Here is a 16,555-nt window from a genome sequence, read left to right on the forward strand (position 1 = left end):
CCCCTGAAGGTGTAACAGTTCATAAGCCTAGCAATTTGCTTCCGTCGAGATCTCCGAATTACTTTGGTCAGTTGTTCTGGTATTTGATGATGAATTAATGACATAGCCGGTCGAAGAGGCCCGATGGGATCGCATTCCAATGATGGTTTCATAATTGATGTGCACCAAACAGATAACGAAATGCGACCTCAATCACTTTGAGCCCGTTCTCTGTTCCTAACCAGTGCGAATTTTCAGCTGAAGCACTCATATTCTTTTAGTGGTGATCGCTAACCTCTATAAAGCCTCGGACGTTTAGGTGCTTCAGAATGATTGCGGTTGGCTAAAATCGCGCTCTTTTCATCTCTTTGCTCCTTTCAACCCGAAGAATTCACTTGATTTGGGAGGGTCAGCGCCTTGCTTTTCCTGTGGCACCTTCGCACTGTCAGAGTCAAGTCTGTGGCATTCGGTTCGATACTATTTTGTGGATAGGAGACTTGGCATATTTGTGCAGATAAGTAAAAGCATCCAATTTTTGACCATTGGGTTCTCTGGAGCATTTCTTAAGACCGGTGTGGTCATCCGATAAGTTATGCCGGAAGTACTCCAGAATGGATTTAGAAAGAAGTGTATTTCGATAGAGTAGTTGGTCCTGCTCGACAGGCTATACGGGTTAGGCCGTGTACTTATTGTGTCGAAACACAACCCCTCTTGTGGACATCTTTGAAGGTCTTGCAATTTCCCATACTATCCTTCCTTAATACGAAGTATTGATTTTACTCCACATCTGCATCCATGGATTGGCAGATGACCACCATGCATGGTTCATTTTCCTGGCCTTCACAACACAGCACATAGCTGGTTACTCCCAGGTCGTCCCGTCTTCTACATCAACTGATATCGCCACGGTTGTGGATTCGGGGTTAGCGAATTAAATGAACCAAAGCCGATTTTTTTCTTGTTTACTCTCGATCCCCAACCGCATCATCTGGCGTGAACGTGACATCAGCTTGCATGTTATTGGTCGCATTGACGGCGCTGCGGTGCACACCGTATTGTTGTGTGGGTAAGAAAGTTGACTACTGTGAGCTGAAGACATTAGAAGAATTTCGACCGTCGCTGTCTTCGGGACATTTCCCGAGTCCAGTGGGAACATAAGATTAATGATATTGAGGTAATTCGAACAGTTTCCTTGGGAATAACTGGTCCAAGAGGGCTCAAATAGTCACACCCCATAGGTTGTGCTTGCTTGATCACATTCTTCGTACGTCACTCGACCCCCCTAGGAGTTGTTTCGCACAATCATGTAAAGTGTAAGGATGAGCCAGAGGAGGTCAAATAATACTTGACAGCGAAGTGTGAAATGCATGACCAGCAAACTCATTTGAGGCGGTTATAGTCGTCTACTTGAAGGAAACCCCCATATAGGACACGCCAATGACTAGAAACATTGGCAGATATTGCCCGTTCGTGCGCCAAATGGCGTGCGTGAATTGCTTCCGCTGTTGTTGCTTTCAGCACATAGTATCCCCTGTCGGTTTTCCCGAGAAAAACTGCACTGACGCGCGCGGCAGTGGTCTTACCTAGTGGCTCCATCCTTATTTTACCAGAGATGGGCCGAGATGGCCCAAGTGGTTAGAGCGCGAATTTACTGACCGGAAGGTCCGTGGTTCGAATCCGACCCCCGCCACTCGACTTCCCCTGTCTAGGCTTGGGCAACCTGGCAGTATCCCAGCCCTCGTGCTTCCTTCGGGTGGCATAGCAGCTAGGCACCAGAAAGGTGCTACAGCTGAACTCTTTCCTTCTCTCTTTTATTTTGCCAGGCCAATTGCTAACGAAAACGGCAATTATAACCACAGTGCCACATACGCGACCTACAGCCGGCAGTTTGATTTATCAATAATTTTCCGTTGATATTTTGTCTTGTCAGTGAAGCCAATTTGCGCTGAGAAGCTCAGAAGCTCTGCACATCTGTTTTATCTCCATTGGGAATCATCAGCAGCGTGCACTTAACGGAACTCTGAGAGTTTCGAGCCCGTGACCTTCTGGCCACTGGCTGAACACAAACACTGCTACGAGCAACTAAATAGCAGTGTAATTTCAGTTAGAAGATAGCGCCACTCATCCACTAGTCACAGAATCCTTATTGCGTGTTCAAGACTGGCTCCCCGAATGACGATATCTCAGGTGAAGGATTCGCTCATCTTGTGAAGGTATTCTTTGAATAATTTATGGATCGATAGTCATGGTCGATAGTGACTGATGGCTCCTCGGTTTGGGCGCTCCACCGGTATCCCGGCCAACGCACAACAATGAGACTGACCAAAGAAATGTATCAAGGTTGCCCTGCCAACACCTAGCAGCTCCCCAGGTTTTGTATGCTATTAGAGTGAGGTCTTCAAAGTTTGCGTGGTACGCTTGCCTGGCTTGCCTCTCGGATGACATTTTGCTAGAGGCCTGGGAATATATCCCTTCCTGTTACAACTACAATCGTACGGATCGTCCGATACACAACAGGAAGCTTGGCGAGCTTAAAAAGGTCGAAAGAATAAAATGGAACGAATGTAAAATTCCGGTCGTTCCGTTTCGTTCCGCCTAATCGGATCAACAGTTCCTCCAAAGCTTCCTTTTAGTGAAACCACGTAACTGCGACTACTTACTGATATCCTGAAAAGACATTTGAACCGTCAGGCAAGATATTTCGACCAATAATTCGGCTTGCCACCTGCTATTTCCTATCCGGGCTGCTGGCGTGTGGCAGAAGCTTTGATTGTGAGTATGGAACTTCCTTTAGCCTAAAAAGTGCACTACCGTACTTCACCTGGTTTCGTTCAAGGAGAGCGGTGAATTCCCCACTTCCTGTCTTACTTGTATCTGTCAGATAGAAGAAACCTCCCAAATAAGTGCAGTGGATCAATAATAGTACCCGTCTTCGTAAACACCTACTCGGAGCGAATGTGGTAGGCAATGTTAGCTTCGCCCGAAACATTGACCCTTGGACATCAAGTGGGATTTGGACCAGATGAAGGCTACGTCGGCCACATCTTAACACCCCCGTAGGCATTGGAGAAACCCACAATCCTGGTGTTCCTTCAATTCAAAGCTGCCTTTGTTCCTATCAGTCTGGCAGTTTTTCCCGTCATTCTTCCCCAACAAAGGATGGTGGGCAAGGTTTGGAACAACCCGGCCCTTATGCACATACTTCTGAGCGTAAGGGTGTACAGGGAGCTCTCCAAGTATCCTTCCAAAATAATGTATAGGAAGGATGTCTGATTCTCCATTTCCGTTCACCTTAGTCATCAATGAAAGCACAAACTTCCTAGCCGGAAGGTCTGTGGTTCGTACGCAACATATATCTCTCGACTGCGCTTGTTTGGGCTACTTAGTTCTAGCTGCTTCCTCTCGACAGCGTTTTGAACAGGGACGAAAGTTAGTGTTTGGTGCTTCAGCCGAGTTGACACTTTGTTGCTTGACCGCATTGGGGCGTTGGCTGCATCCCGACTTCATGCCACATACGGGCATCGTATGAATTACTCTTAGTCCATTACCGAGGGCTAGCAGGTGTACAAGGTTCCGGTGAGATGAGATACACCTACAAACGTTGAGGATGCACTGGGAGTCCTGGGTAGTTGTCCTCCAAAGTGTGAAACAAAACAGCCTCATTCACCGGCTTCTCGGAGATTGGGGACTTTATGCGTGGTCCGGCTGCTTTAAGGGTTAAGGATTCCTGGTCTTTTTGCGCATCCGGAAGACATGCACTATCACACAACAGTACAACGCAAATGTAACAGTGCATGTTTCCTGGACTTTCGAACTCACTAACAATGCTTACCAGACGTTTTACTTTCATCATCACCTCGGTAAGTTCTATGCATACTATTGGGCACACTGTTGGAAGTTTTGCCTGTGGCACGGCGCTACCGGATCCGCTCAGGCACGATATCAGACAGGACAATAGCGCTGCTTGAATCTCGGTGAAATGTTCCCCCTGGCTCTGAACACAACTCAGCTTGACGAATTATCAGAAGCCAAGTGAAACTCAGCGTGCTCGTCCCTGAGGCTTAATAGACGTAGAAGATCAAGGAAATGAAAGGAGCCCAGTAGGCAGGGAATGATCGGAGGTAGCTTCGGTTGATCGGTCCACGGAAATCGGCTATGAGCGGAATCAGAAAACATCACAGTGGCGCGACCAGAACTGCGATAGGACCCTGGACGGTGAACCTCCACGGCCTCGGAGGTTGTTTCAAGCTCCATATGCCCGAATGTCTTCGCAGCCTCATTGTTCAAGGATCGGAATGGAGTCCTCAGATAACGCTTATCTGGTCTGTTTGCCTCCATCTGGGAAAAGTCCTAGACAACTGGTCAGCACCAGTGATGGTTCCCATCTTCATAAATGGGCTAGTATTGAGTGGCAACTGCAGGGGATCAACTTGACTCTGATCGTAACAAGACTTGACGTCACCTGTCCCTCTGTTGTCTGATGGTCGAGCGTGAAGCACTCAATTAGGAGCAGCTTGATGGCGGTTTCATTGACCAAATATCCACACCATCGCGTTCAGGACCCCACAAATTTTGATGTTCCTGGGTTATCGAGTATCACTCGACTCACTTGACGAGTCTCTTCTCCCTAACATGCTTGTCCAGTAGGGAATGTCCGGGAAGTTGTTAATATAATAAGTTCTCTGTATTGCGTGACTATAGGGAAGGCTCTCTGAAGGCTAGCTTACAGAAACAAGGATGCTCATCCTCGTTTTCTACTCAATTTTGTGCTCGACGAGATGAGACGAACGCCAGAATATCTAGTGACTACCCCTGAATCTCAAGGGGCATATGTATTAGGCTACAATGTGGTCTGTTTTGTTACATGGCTGTGAGATGTGGCCTCTTTGGGCAGCAGAACTGCAGCTTCTTCAGATCTTCGATAACCGTTCTCCCTGAACCATAGCTCACATAAGATGGTGACGCCGAATCCGCAACAAGAAAACTAGGAAACGGCTTTTCGGCTGTGGAGTAGAGATTTCACTCGAAGAATGTATCCCTCACCACAAGCTGCCGTGGTTTGGCAATGTTTTGCGTGTGTGAACTCATCATTGACCGAAAAGAGTGCTGTTTTCCTTGCCCATTTCATAGTAGTGCAAGCAGACGTGGTCAACTTTTGACCTGGCAGAGAGGAATGAAGTCGATTGCAAAGAGTATGGGTGCTGTTCTGCGTACAGGATGCGGTCCGGTACAGATGCTGTTATCGATTCTGATGATGGCGTTTTACTGAGCTGGAACGGTAGGAATGCGGAAAGTCTCGCCTTTGAACAAGGCACAAAAGTCCCAATCAGTCGGGCTGATATGTGCCTCCTCCCTGGATGGCGACGTCGGAACTATCCTCACGAATTATCTCAGTCACGGTCAGTAGGCGCTACCGCATCACAAATACTGCCTTCAAGCGTAGCTGTCCTGTTTCCCATTTCATCAGACAACTATAGCGATTAAACCTCAATGAGCTTGTCGGATCGTAGTCTCCCATTTCTGGTCATTATTTCCGATCTCTTTCGTTTTTCGTTTAACGAACCTGCAGCGGTAACCAACATACTCTTGGTACATGACTCGTGACCTGTTAACTCAGTGGCAGCCAGTGACCTGCAGTTTTTTCCTGGGTGTTTGGTAGACATCGACGTGGGTATTTCCCTTTCTCAGCAACCCACCCATGTGACTCACGCTGTTACCGCCTTGAACTCTTTGTCAGCGACTAGTCGAGAAACGGCGATTGCACTGCTCATTCTAGTCGGCTAAATAGCAGAATCCGCTTTTTCGGATTGAATTCATATCAACAAAGTCTGTACGCCCCGAGACCTAGCATATATCTGCTGTACAGACAAGAAATATTGTTTTTCGTTTTCTTAACATGCACACCCGCTACTTGCAGCTCTAAGGCAGTCAGGGATCAGTTTTTCTTTCAACTTTATTGCTTCCTTCGACCGTCGCTGGCAACCACCCATATGTTGATCAGGAGTTCGAGCGCAGGTAGAAAAATCGTTCAGCTGTGACACCCCTTCGGTGCACAGCTGATATGCGATTCGAAAGAAGTACAATGACTGAACTACTACCAGGTCTTCCAAGTCCAGATGGGGGCAGTCGAAAAGCAAGAACAACTAGCTATCCTTTGAGTAGATCCGTTTAGCCATCTCCAGCTCGAATAAAGTAACCGGGCGTTTGGGTTCAGAAGAACTGGTAATGCTTTGCCGGGTTTTAAACATGTAACAGTAATTAACTCTTGAGTGTGTACGGAAAGCCAACTTTAGGTGACAATTGAAAGCTTTAGATATATCAGTTGCCACCATGTTGTTTGCTACTCACCACCACATATCAGTGGTCTTGAATTGATCATGTTGACTGTAGACGTTATTGGGAAAGATGTGTTCAAAACTTTTCCTGCTGGAACATTTGTTTGGGATCGGACACTGTGCCTGAAGCTGACATAACGCGCCTGTGAACAGGCAGCTAGTCGGCAAGAGCTCTGTGATGTGAGCATGCTCAGAGAACCAACTGCGCATTGTCAGGGCTTAGATGTGGCGTTAGGTGAGAAGACCTGACATGGAGCAACAATGGCCGTTAGTTCAACTCGCTCTGGAGCGCGTGGCAACCAATACTTGTGGATACTGCAGCCCTTCATTGGATATCAGTTGCAAACCTCAGTTTTCTAGGTATATGGCGTTCTGTTGTGATTATTTCCATCCATAACACAAAGTAATATGGTTGAGCACCAGTTCTAGATTTTGCGGAAAGGTGCACGTAGTCTGGGTTGTTAGAGATTGCTTGGTGATTGCTTACGAATCTCAACAAGTCTGGAGAAGGTTAGTGTAAGCAAGACAATATGCAGCCTTTACGGGACGTTGAACGTGAATCGCTATCGGTCAGTAGATAATTGAGCAAATGCCTCAGACTAACCACGCCTCTTCTGTCACCACGGCAGTGAAGCATCGGTGTTGAATACTGTCATGCTGTCGATGACGGTGATGATGGTGTCACCACAATTTCGGGCGATTGTGCTCGCAAGTCCGGATACTCTACTGACACAGTTCACTACTTTGTAGTCCGACATCTAGACAAGATAAGTCATATTTCCAACCTAAAAAGTCACATGTTTGCTGGACCCCTCTCCTCTTCGTAAAGCTCGCGTCAGTTGTGTCGAAAATTCACCAAGTCTCCATTCCTCACAGATTAACCCACACCTTCGAGTTGACGTGTTGGAAGCGCAAGACTCTTTCGGTAGTGATTGTGTTTGCGTTGGTTGGATCTTCCAACTGATAAATTCTGAGACATTAAACATCTGAGACATCATGTAACAACGGCCAACGGTTGAATTTTTTCTGGACATCAAGCTGCTTTCTACTCGGTGGAACTATCTTTTAACAAGACGTTTCGCTTTTCATAAAGAAGTCAGGTTGTGTCTGCGCGTACAGTCAACTTTCCTCATCCTTTTCCACCACGATCACAGCTCAAGGGTGTCCGGATTCTACCTTCGACAGAACTTTGCTGTGGTAACTCAGTAGCGTAGAACCCCACCTTAGAAACAGTCATTTACTAAGGTTGCAAAGACTAATCGTCCGATTCACCTGAGTAATCTTTCAAAAAATTCAGCCAGAGTTGTTTCGTTTTTCACTACTTAAGTGTGAGGCGAAAACGTGCAAACCTGGCCTTCAATCTTACTTCTGTTGGCAAGCATCCGTAAACAGCTCGAGCCTGTTAGTCATTTCACCCCGCTTGAAAGCCAAATATCAGCTGCAAAAGACATTTCTGGCCAGTTACTCATGAAACTTCGGTAACTTTGGCACTGACGCATCATAAGCCTCTTGAAAGGATGGGTGTCCTACATCAGTCAGGTCACTTTTCGTCCATGGATTCAACGTTTGGTCACCACACGTATAGGATACCCAGCTGCTGTTTACGGAGCGTTTCCAGCAACGGATAAGATTAATGAAAGAAGTACGGCATTGTCCAGGAAGGGCTTCGAACTAGGCTATGTGATTCCCTTCACCGTGCCTCGCTGGTTCGGCCACATTTTAAGAGTGCGACCACACCGGCGAAGGTGACTTGCTCTACTTGATCTACTGGCTCTGTAGCGTTTTGGGGGCGAATAAAATATACTACTTATTTTGTCCTGCTTGTGGACTGAATTAGTTTCGTGACCGTATTCCAGAACGTAGTGAACATTTGCGGATTAAGTGCATAACAGGGAACCGGAATCAGTATTTGGTTGTTCGTTTCTGCTATCGCGGATTTCTACTCATATTGAATTAAGTGCTGTGGTGTCACTCTGAAGAGCATAGTACTCGAAAATGCTGACCATAATCATCCGGTTCTTCGGCATATGCTTCACAAAGTGCAGTCATGCTGCAGAACGAACAGTCTTTGAACATACCTTTGAGAGTTCAAGGAGTGACATTCATCATTGTCAGCTGTAATAACCGCGTACTCGTCGTACAGTGGTTGTAGCTGCCGCAGTTTCGTTCACCGAGGATTTGGGGGGGGGATAGGTAGCTACGCATTTCAGGCGGGAGATGATAAATTGGTACATAAATCCAGCACTGTCAGTGGGCTGTCAAGTGGGGGGTTGGGGTTGGAAAATGAGCTATGTAATGAAGACAATAACTTGGATGCACGAGCGCCATGGAGTGCGCGACTGGGCCATGTCTGACAATGTCTCCAGCCGTTGATGTGGCCCGTCTCGTGGTTCCCATCCAGGAAGACGGCAGTGACCAGCGCAGCTGAGTTTGCTGGTAATGGCTTTCATACTTCGCTGCCAAGTCATTGTTTGACCGCCTCTGGCTCTCTTCCACCCTTCACGTGGTTGTGCGAAAAGAGCCCTTCGAGGAAGTCGGTCGACTGTATTTCTCCTGAATACCATTCGGCATACGTCAGAATTGCTGATCCGGTGTTCCCACCAGATTCGGGTAATTCTCCGAAGACATCGATGACCAAACACTGAAAGTCTTTTGACGTCCTCAGCGCGCAACGGCCAGGTTTCTTATCCGTTTAGTAATATGGAGCGCACCGTAGCATTGTAAACTAGATCCTTGACAGAGAATCCGATGTCACGCCTACATGACAGTGACGTGGGTTCACAAAAGCTGCTCTGGCCTTCCCAATCCGGATGGAAATATCTTTCGCCAGACCGCCGGGACTGATGCAGCTGCCCAGGTGAACAGATTTGTCTGCTACCTCAGTCGGTTCGTCCGGAAGCATGAGGCTAGGGCTCGAGCCCACCCAGTCTTTACACTTTACACTTTGCAGGTGTGAAGCTCATGCCGAACCGTGAGGCAGAATTATTTAGATTATTTAGTATTGTTTGCAATGCCACGGGGTAAGATCGGTACGTACGGACAATAATGAACGATAGCTTCAGCTGTGTGCTGAACACAATCTGTAATCCCGCAGGCTACACTGGCGGAAACTTAGTCCCACAAGATGTAACCATGCCAGGAAATCCAAAGAGGAGCAGCGAGACCCCGTATTACGAGTAATCGTGCTACGAGGCGGTCTGGGGAAAAGTTGTACTGTCCTCTGCGACAGGAGCGTGAAGGAAGTAAGGTGTTTCCCCCAGGCGACCAGCATGTTCATATTCATGGAAGCAGTGATGCTGCCTTCCCCTGAGGAAGGACGGGTTAGAAAAGGTTGGCCCCAAATCCGCAAACTCCGATCGGTTGACCGTGACCGCCGGCGCATTATCCAATACGGTCGAAATGATTTTGAAACCAAAGAGTCCGATGCTGCTCAGAAGCACCTGCTGTGCGCAGCCGCATCAGGAATGAGACAGTAATGCCTTATTCCCTGTGCCCTCGGGTCAGGCCAACCCTCTGCAGCCGAGCAGGTCGGATTGTCGGGTCATCGGCTCCGGGCAGGGTCCCCGAACAAAACCCTACGTCCTCCCACTGCCTTGTGGGTCAGACTTTTGAGTCAAAGGCTCAAGCTGGGGTACCTCAATCAAACGTCCTTCCTCGGCCTAGGCAACCTTGAAGTATCATTTGCCCGCGCAGTTCTGCGTTCACGGATGTCCCTTCCACCGCACAAGAAGTGACATTAGAAGTTTTGGAACGCTGTATCTTTGAACTTGCTTTAGCTCTGACGGTGGCGCAACAAACAATTTGAACACACGAACTTCAAAAGACAGAATTGCGTTTCTCAATTTGTACCACTTGTGGCTTCCAAAATTTATATCACTACTTCCCAGGGAAAGCGTATATCAGACTACAGTACGGGCTGTATTATTGTATGTCCACAAAACTTGACCACTTCGGAGGTATGGTCTGTGGCACCCCCAGGTCATTGACCTACGATTTCTCGGAAGCATATCTGGAACTAACGAACTTGCAGTAAAGTTATTAGAAAGCGGGTTTTTGGTGAAGCAGTCGGCAATTCTCCGGCACTACAAGCTTAAGTTGGCTTCGCCATGCGTTACACATACCGAGTTATCGTCTGCTGAGAAGATTATTACGTGCCTAATTCCAGGTAATTGAGTCCTTGGGGTGGACAACATACGACTAGGTAAATGAAAATGATGGATTTCAGGACAAACTTCGTTCGACTTTGTCGTTTAACAAGTATGTGTCCACATGTCCTGTCAACGTCCGGAGCACTATCTGTCGAAGAGGCCATATAACGGCCCTAATTTTTCACACTGGAATCCTCAGGATAATCAACTCCAAAACCTCAGGGACTACACTCTCTGTCAGACGTAACTGCTTGTCTGTTTGCACCAAACTCATTTACTCACAGTGAACTGATCGCCATGATTTGCAGCTCTCCATATCAGCCCGTCTATTTGTTTATTCATATTGTATGTATTACGACTGAAATTGGAACACTACAATTGAAGTACCTTATGCGTTGTACCAGGTACACTAGTCAACTGTCATACCGAAGTTCTACCACGGGCATAGTGGATACATCACGCCGCCACATCAGCTGACTCTTCTCGACTGGCAGTGACTTGGCTCATTTGTTTTCCCATCTTTATTCAAGTGAGACTTCACAGCTTGGACGCACGAATCTCTCACGAGGTTACGCCACCTTGGGGACATTATTTTGCCAGGTGACCCTGTTTCAATCAGGAAAGATTTTCATCTGATTTCCGTGAATGTTTTGTGGCTCTTACCATGGTCATAATCTAAATATTTCAGTGAGATTTCAGTGGCGTGGCCTGAGTTGAATGACGAACAGGACGCTTGCAACCAATAGACTGCTCGAAGTTTTCCCACAGGTAGAAACAGGCTTGCAGACCACTGGCTATTTGTGGTTGACGGTTCGATGCATGATGGAAATAATGCATGTTGTGGGGATGGTGCCAGTAAGATTAAGACGGTTTGTGCTGTAAGAGATTGCTTCTCATGGAACAACCGCTGGAGATGCTGTCTGGCGACAACGGTGTGAACCTGGGTAACAGCGTTTGTGTTGCTTGTGTTAGCGACGCTTAATCAGCCAAGCCAGTCAGTGGTCAGTTGACTTGGCGTTTTCGTACGGTCAGTTAATTGCAGAAAATAGTTAAGCTTTTCGATTTACCCAATCATGGTGTGACGCTGAAGGTGCCAGTAAGCGGAACACTGGAACGGGGAGCGAAACTTGAGCTTCGCGAAAACACAAAGTGGAAAGGATGGTATGAGGACGTTTAGAAATCATCTTTGTTTCGTTGCTGATAAATAACATGTATATAATATCAAGAAAAGGTTACTAGTGGAAATGTATGAAAAGCATACCTAGAGACAGAGTATCCATTGAAACTACCAAGTCCGGCACTTCCTACATGCAGACGAACGAGATGTTTGAAATTAGCACTATATGTATGATCTCCAATTAACAACCGCATAAGCAATCTCTTGACTGTTCGATGTCTTTGTCTTGGATACCCCCAAAAGGTTGAGCAGAGGAAAGTACAGGTATACTTTGGTGACCAATTAGAAAGTGTTCGTTTGTAGGGGAAACGCTTTACTTTAGCGAAAGTAATGGATATCTACATATTGCCAATTCCTAGGAATAAGGAAAACTCTGGCAACCATTGTCATAAAATTGTCATTGTCATATATTCACGTCCAACAACCAAACTTGAACGGTTTACGGTGAAAACAACATGACAAGACAAGAAATATGGAATTTTCCAATTTGTTCCTGACCATTTTACCACCATAAGCGTTATGCTTCGTATGAATCTTCATTAGCGAATTATTTGAGAATGGAAAGATAGACATCACAGATTTAGTTGTTTTAGTTTAGTCAGTCTATGGAAAACCTGATCTGGAACTGAGGGTTTTCGTCGCAGCAGCTGGAGAATCGTCTCAAGTTAAAAGGTAGTAGCATTTGGTTAGCAAAAGTACTGTAATCTCAATAAACATGCTTAAGTCTTGTATTTGAGCTTCAAAAGTGCAGTATGTGTTCCCGTAAAGCATCCAGTATTCACACAAGGCATTTTGCTGGCAGACAGTCGTTCACCAGATGGACGCCTGAGCTGAACGGGACAATGTGTTTCCTGTGGAAAACAGCCCCATGTGGTTTTTATTAATTTACTGAGACTATCGTATATTTCATATTGACTTCCGGGTTGATCATTCGACCCTGATGCTTATATGCAGTGACTTTTTGACGTTCTTCTGAACAAAGCACGAATACATGATTTCCGCCGAGGTATCCCACATTGCAAGGCACTTAATTCGTATTGTTGGGCAAATTTCACTTTCAGTGTAAGAACTCAGTTACACACAAGGTTGCTGCTTAGCCAACTAAGTAGAAAGAGACAGACTTGTCAAGAGTTCCGTCTCGGGAGGATACGAATAGGTAGACCAACTTAAAGCAGCATGTTATGTGACGCACAGAAACATCGCTACCTTTCTGTGCGGCGGCTGCCTTTAGTAGACACCCCGACCAAACTTGTTGTGTACAGTTGGATGCCAGGTCGATTTGATGCATTTGGCACGTTTGAAATGCCTCTTATTCTGAAGTCCTATTTTCAATAACCCGACAAATGTCTAAAAAGCATAAAGGATAGAAATTTCGTCCTGTAAGTGAAGCCAGTCTATGCCGGAAAACTGAGCTTTGTACAACTGTTTTGTCGTTATTGAAAGTCATCAGAAGTGCGCATCTCAGAACTCTGTCTATCTTGCGATGTGCCGGCTAGTAGTTTGAACACTTAACTCCTCGGCCACGAGCGGCTGATTACCAATGTGTTTTGTTCATTATTTATTAATTACTCCTGTAAGTAAGCCAGTCTATGCCGGAAAACTGAGCTTTGTACAACTGTTTTGTCGTTATTGAAAGTCATCAGAAGTGCGCATCTCAGAACTCTGTCTATCTTGCGATGTGCCGGCTAGTAGTTTGAACACTTAACTCCTCGGCCACGAGCGGCTGATTACCAATGTGTTTTGTTCATTATTTATTAATTACTTATATTCAGCTACGGGTGGTTGAACCACACCGCGTTTATCTTGCAACCACGTTGAAAATGCGCAGTTCATGTTGCGTTTCAGCGATAACTTACGAGCGATAGGGTAGTATGATTTCCTGTTTTCCCGCCTTTCAGTGCATACCATATGTGTTTTGTAGGTTCAGAACTGCGACTTTAAACGGCGTTGTACCTCGTGAATTTCGATAACTCTTGATCGGTGTTCTTCATACACACATCAGAACATAGCGTAGCCAGGTTCCAGTCAGATCTCTTACCTGGAGTGAAATGCAATTATACGTTGGTGGACATGCGTATAAAATGACAGCGAAGTTCTTCCAGACGAGGTGCTCGTAAGAAGAACTTATTATAGTACTTTGGTTCGGGTAGATTTGAGTGGAGCGAAGTTAATGAAGCAAAATCTGTGGCCACGATTTACCCAACAGTACTATGCACGTACGGCGTAAAAAGCTCTCAACACGCACTGTTCAAATTCGAGCGTAAATGACAAGCCAGATAACACCGCGGGCTCGTATGTGGACAACTTCATTCGATCCCGTGGACATCTTGAAACTGGCCGTTAGCCTTTGTGCGTTCTACCGGGAGCTGGTAAAATCATTTTTCATTGAAGATGTCTCTGAGGACATTATCTTGAGTCCGTTAGCTTGTACAGCCAGGTTACAATATTGTCCACTGTGATATCAACAGTTGGCGTAAGAACCATAACTAATCCGCCTCATTACCAAGGTAGTGGAACTAACAATGGGGTTACAGGAATAAACACATCTGTCCGTGATTCGTCGAAGTAGTAGTCATCCGGCGCAAAACCGAAAAACGATAGACGTTCCATTTATCCGTTTCTTACATAGTCGCGCACTCCTGTTCACACTGTATTTTCAAATGTCTTTGGGTATCGCGTGTAACAAACATATTTCGTCGCCCGTGGGTCCGTATATTAGTCAACTAATCCGTCTTTCAGATACAGATTATGTATCAAAGTACAGTGTATCGGGCATGTTGTTACCTCTACATTTTATGTTGGCTTTCAAGATAAATGACTCTCCGTGTGATCTTACTCTTGTTTCTTCCACTAATCAGGTTGCAGCGTGACTACGAAAAGCTGTTGTCTCTCACCAACCCAGTGTCGACATCAACAACTGATTTTTCGGCGAATTCCCCCTTAACTGTGTCCGTGGGACAGTTAAGAGACACAGCTTCGTCCTTTATACGTTCTAAACCAAACCTTATCCTTCGGCGTTCGTGCGATGTGTTGTCGTCTGAAGGTGTCAGTTCATATTTAATGTCAAACGGGCCCATGGCGCAAATATCTCCTCAACATTCAGATGCAGCGTCGTCACTTGTGTCCAGCGATCCTGTAACCAACACAATATCTTCTAGCTCCGATGAAATTGCCTCACCCCTCAGTCCTCTAACCTTAACCTTGGCACCACAGGCCACTTCCTTACTCTTCTCTGACTCTCGCTCATCAACCCCATCCCCACCACCACCTCCCCCCGTTCAACTTCACTACCCTTATCCAAGCATACAAAGTCACCTTCATCAACCTCAGTCACGAACTACATCGGGAACCACTCACTTTTTGTCTTCTGCCAGTGGTCGTCCGTTGTCTGTACCACCGTCCCAGTCACCCCAGCCAAGGAGTTGTTCGATCACACAATCAGTCACCTATCAGCACTCCTATCAGAATTCCACACACCCGATCAATCGCACACAATCCGCTTCCAGTACAAGTTGTGTGCTTGTTCCAAGGAAAACAACAGTCGCCAATCCCTCAGTCCATCATTCCCATACGTCAACTCGTTCACCCAACTACCAGCCACCATATTCCACCCATTTTGTAGCACCCCTAACAAAGCATCCATCTTCAGGTCCTCCGACATTTGTTCACCGTGGCCATGCAGGACCGTCTGTGGGACAGCATGCGTCAGCTACTCATCACTTTCCATATTCTCCAAGTCGTATTACTCCATCTGGCGGTCCTATACATTCTAGCATGAGAACTTTGCGTGGTTCTTCATCAGCCACTCCCTCACCAGCTGGCCTGAGTGGGACGAACCCATCGATCGGAACGGGACATTTGTGCATTAATGGCAAGTAAGATAATTCCAAATATCACATCTGTTTATGATCTGGGCCTTGGTGCTTCTAATGCCTCCTGAATTTGAGGTAGTTTCATCGGACCCTCTATCCGCCTTATTACCAATGTGTTCCTGGTCTAGTTTTCGACACTTATCACACCCCAGATTTATAGACTATCAATAAAGGAATGATGAAGAAGCTTTTATGGCCGTTTTGACCGTTTGCCAAGCGATGTGATCAACTCCAGTCGACTTCCCTCGTACCGCGCCCAAATGCATGACAAATTCTTAACTAGTACGACTGCGGTATTTATCAACCAACATCTACGGTGTTGGGTTATTTTGGTGTCACGTGCAATCCGTTTTTCCTTTCAGTTTTATTTCTCACTGACCCCGTTTTATTTTTTCATCGCGGAACATTTTTATAATTTGTTTTTTCTCGAGGTGCATTATTTGCTCCACTTTCTTGTATATGTACATCTATTCTTTATCCACATCTGCAGCTCCAACGATTGTTGTCTTGTTATCTCTTTCAACCAGGATCCTGCTTTTTCTGGGATGCGTGTTTTCTGGTTTGAATCCGATAACCAGTTATTTTTACATTCGGATCGATACTGCTCCCACACTACTGACTTCCCATTGACAGAGAAGTTCAGTATTGTGCTGTAAAGAAAGTATTCAATTCGTTTTCCATAGGTTGGTGCATTTGCATTTTTCAACTACGCATGCCTCCTGTATGATGCTAATTCGCCATTGTTCAGCTGATATCATGCCCTCATTGTCCTTTAATTTTGGGGGATTTATGTTGCGTGCAAAAACTTCTTTTCGACTGCGCTAGTCCGCCTTGACGGTCAGTGTATCAGTCTTACACATATTTCTGAACAAGAATATTGCGGTACTTGCATAGGACGTTGGAACTGTTTGTAGTTACATCACCCAAATGAAGCAAGGTGAAGTTCACGTGACTGCAGATTTTACAGCTTCATGTTTGTGCGCTGTAAGTCTAGGGCGCGATTAGTTGTCTGAAAATTTAAGCACATGGTGTTATGTCCTCTGC

General features: G+C 46.0%; 2 protein-coding genes across 2 annotated transcripts in view; one reads left to right on the top strand and one right to left on the bottom strand.

The window, feature by feature from the left end:
• T265_03565 (hypothetical protein) overlaps positions 1-152 on the bottom strand; it is a gene marked incomplete at both ends in the record, with an annotated part of 4,773 nt that extends 4,621 nt beyond the window's left edge. Inside the window, one exon of the mRNA XM_009168084.1 lies at positions 63-152. Within this exon, the coding sequence (XP_009166348.1) occupies positions 63-152 (90 nt within the window). The remainder of the gene's footprint in view (positions 1-62) is intronic.
• Positions 1-16,336, top strand: part of T265_03566 (hypothetical protein) — a gene marked incomplete at both ends in the record, with an annotated part of 24,770 nt that extends 8,434 nt beyond the window's left edge. The window contains one exon of the mRNA XM_009168085.1: positions 14,498-16,336. Coding sequence (XP_009166349.1) covers positions 14,498-15,518 — 1,021 coding nt within the window. The remainder of the gene's footprint in view (positions 1-14,497) is intronic.
• Between the last annotated feature and the right edge of the window lie 219 nt (positions 16,337-16,555).

The sequence above is a fragment of the Opisthorchis viverrini genome, assembly GCF_000715545.1.
Source record: "Opisthorchis viverrini unplaced genomic scaffold opera_v5_52, whole genome shotgun sequence".
Classification (NCBI taxonomy): Eukaryota; Metazoa; Platyhelminthes; class Trematoda; order Opisthorchiida; family Opisthorchiidae; genus Opisthorchis; species Opisthorchis viverrini.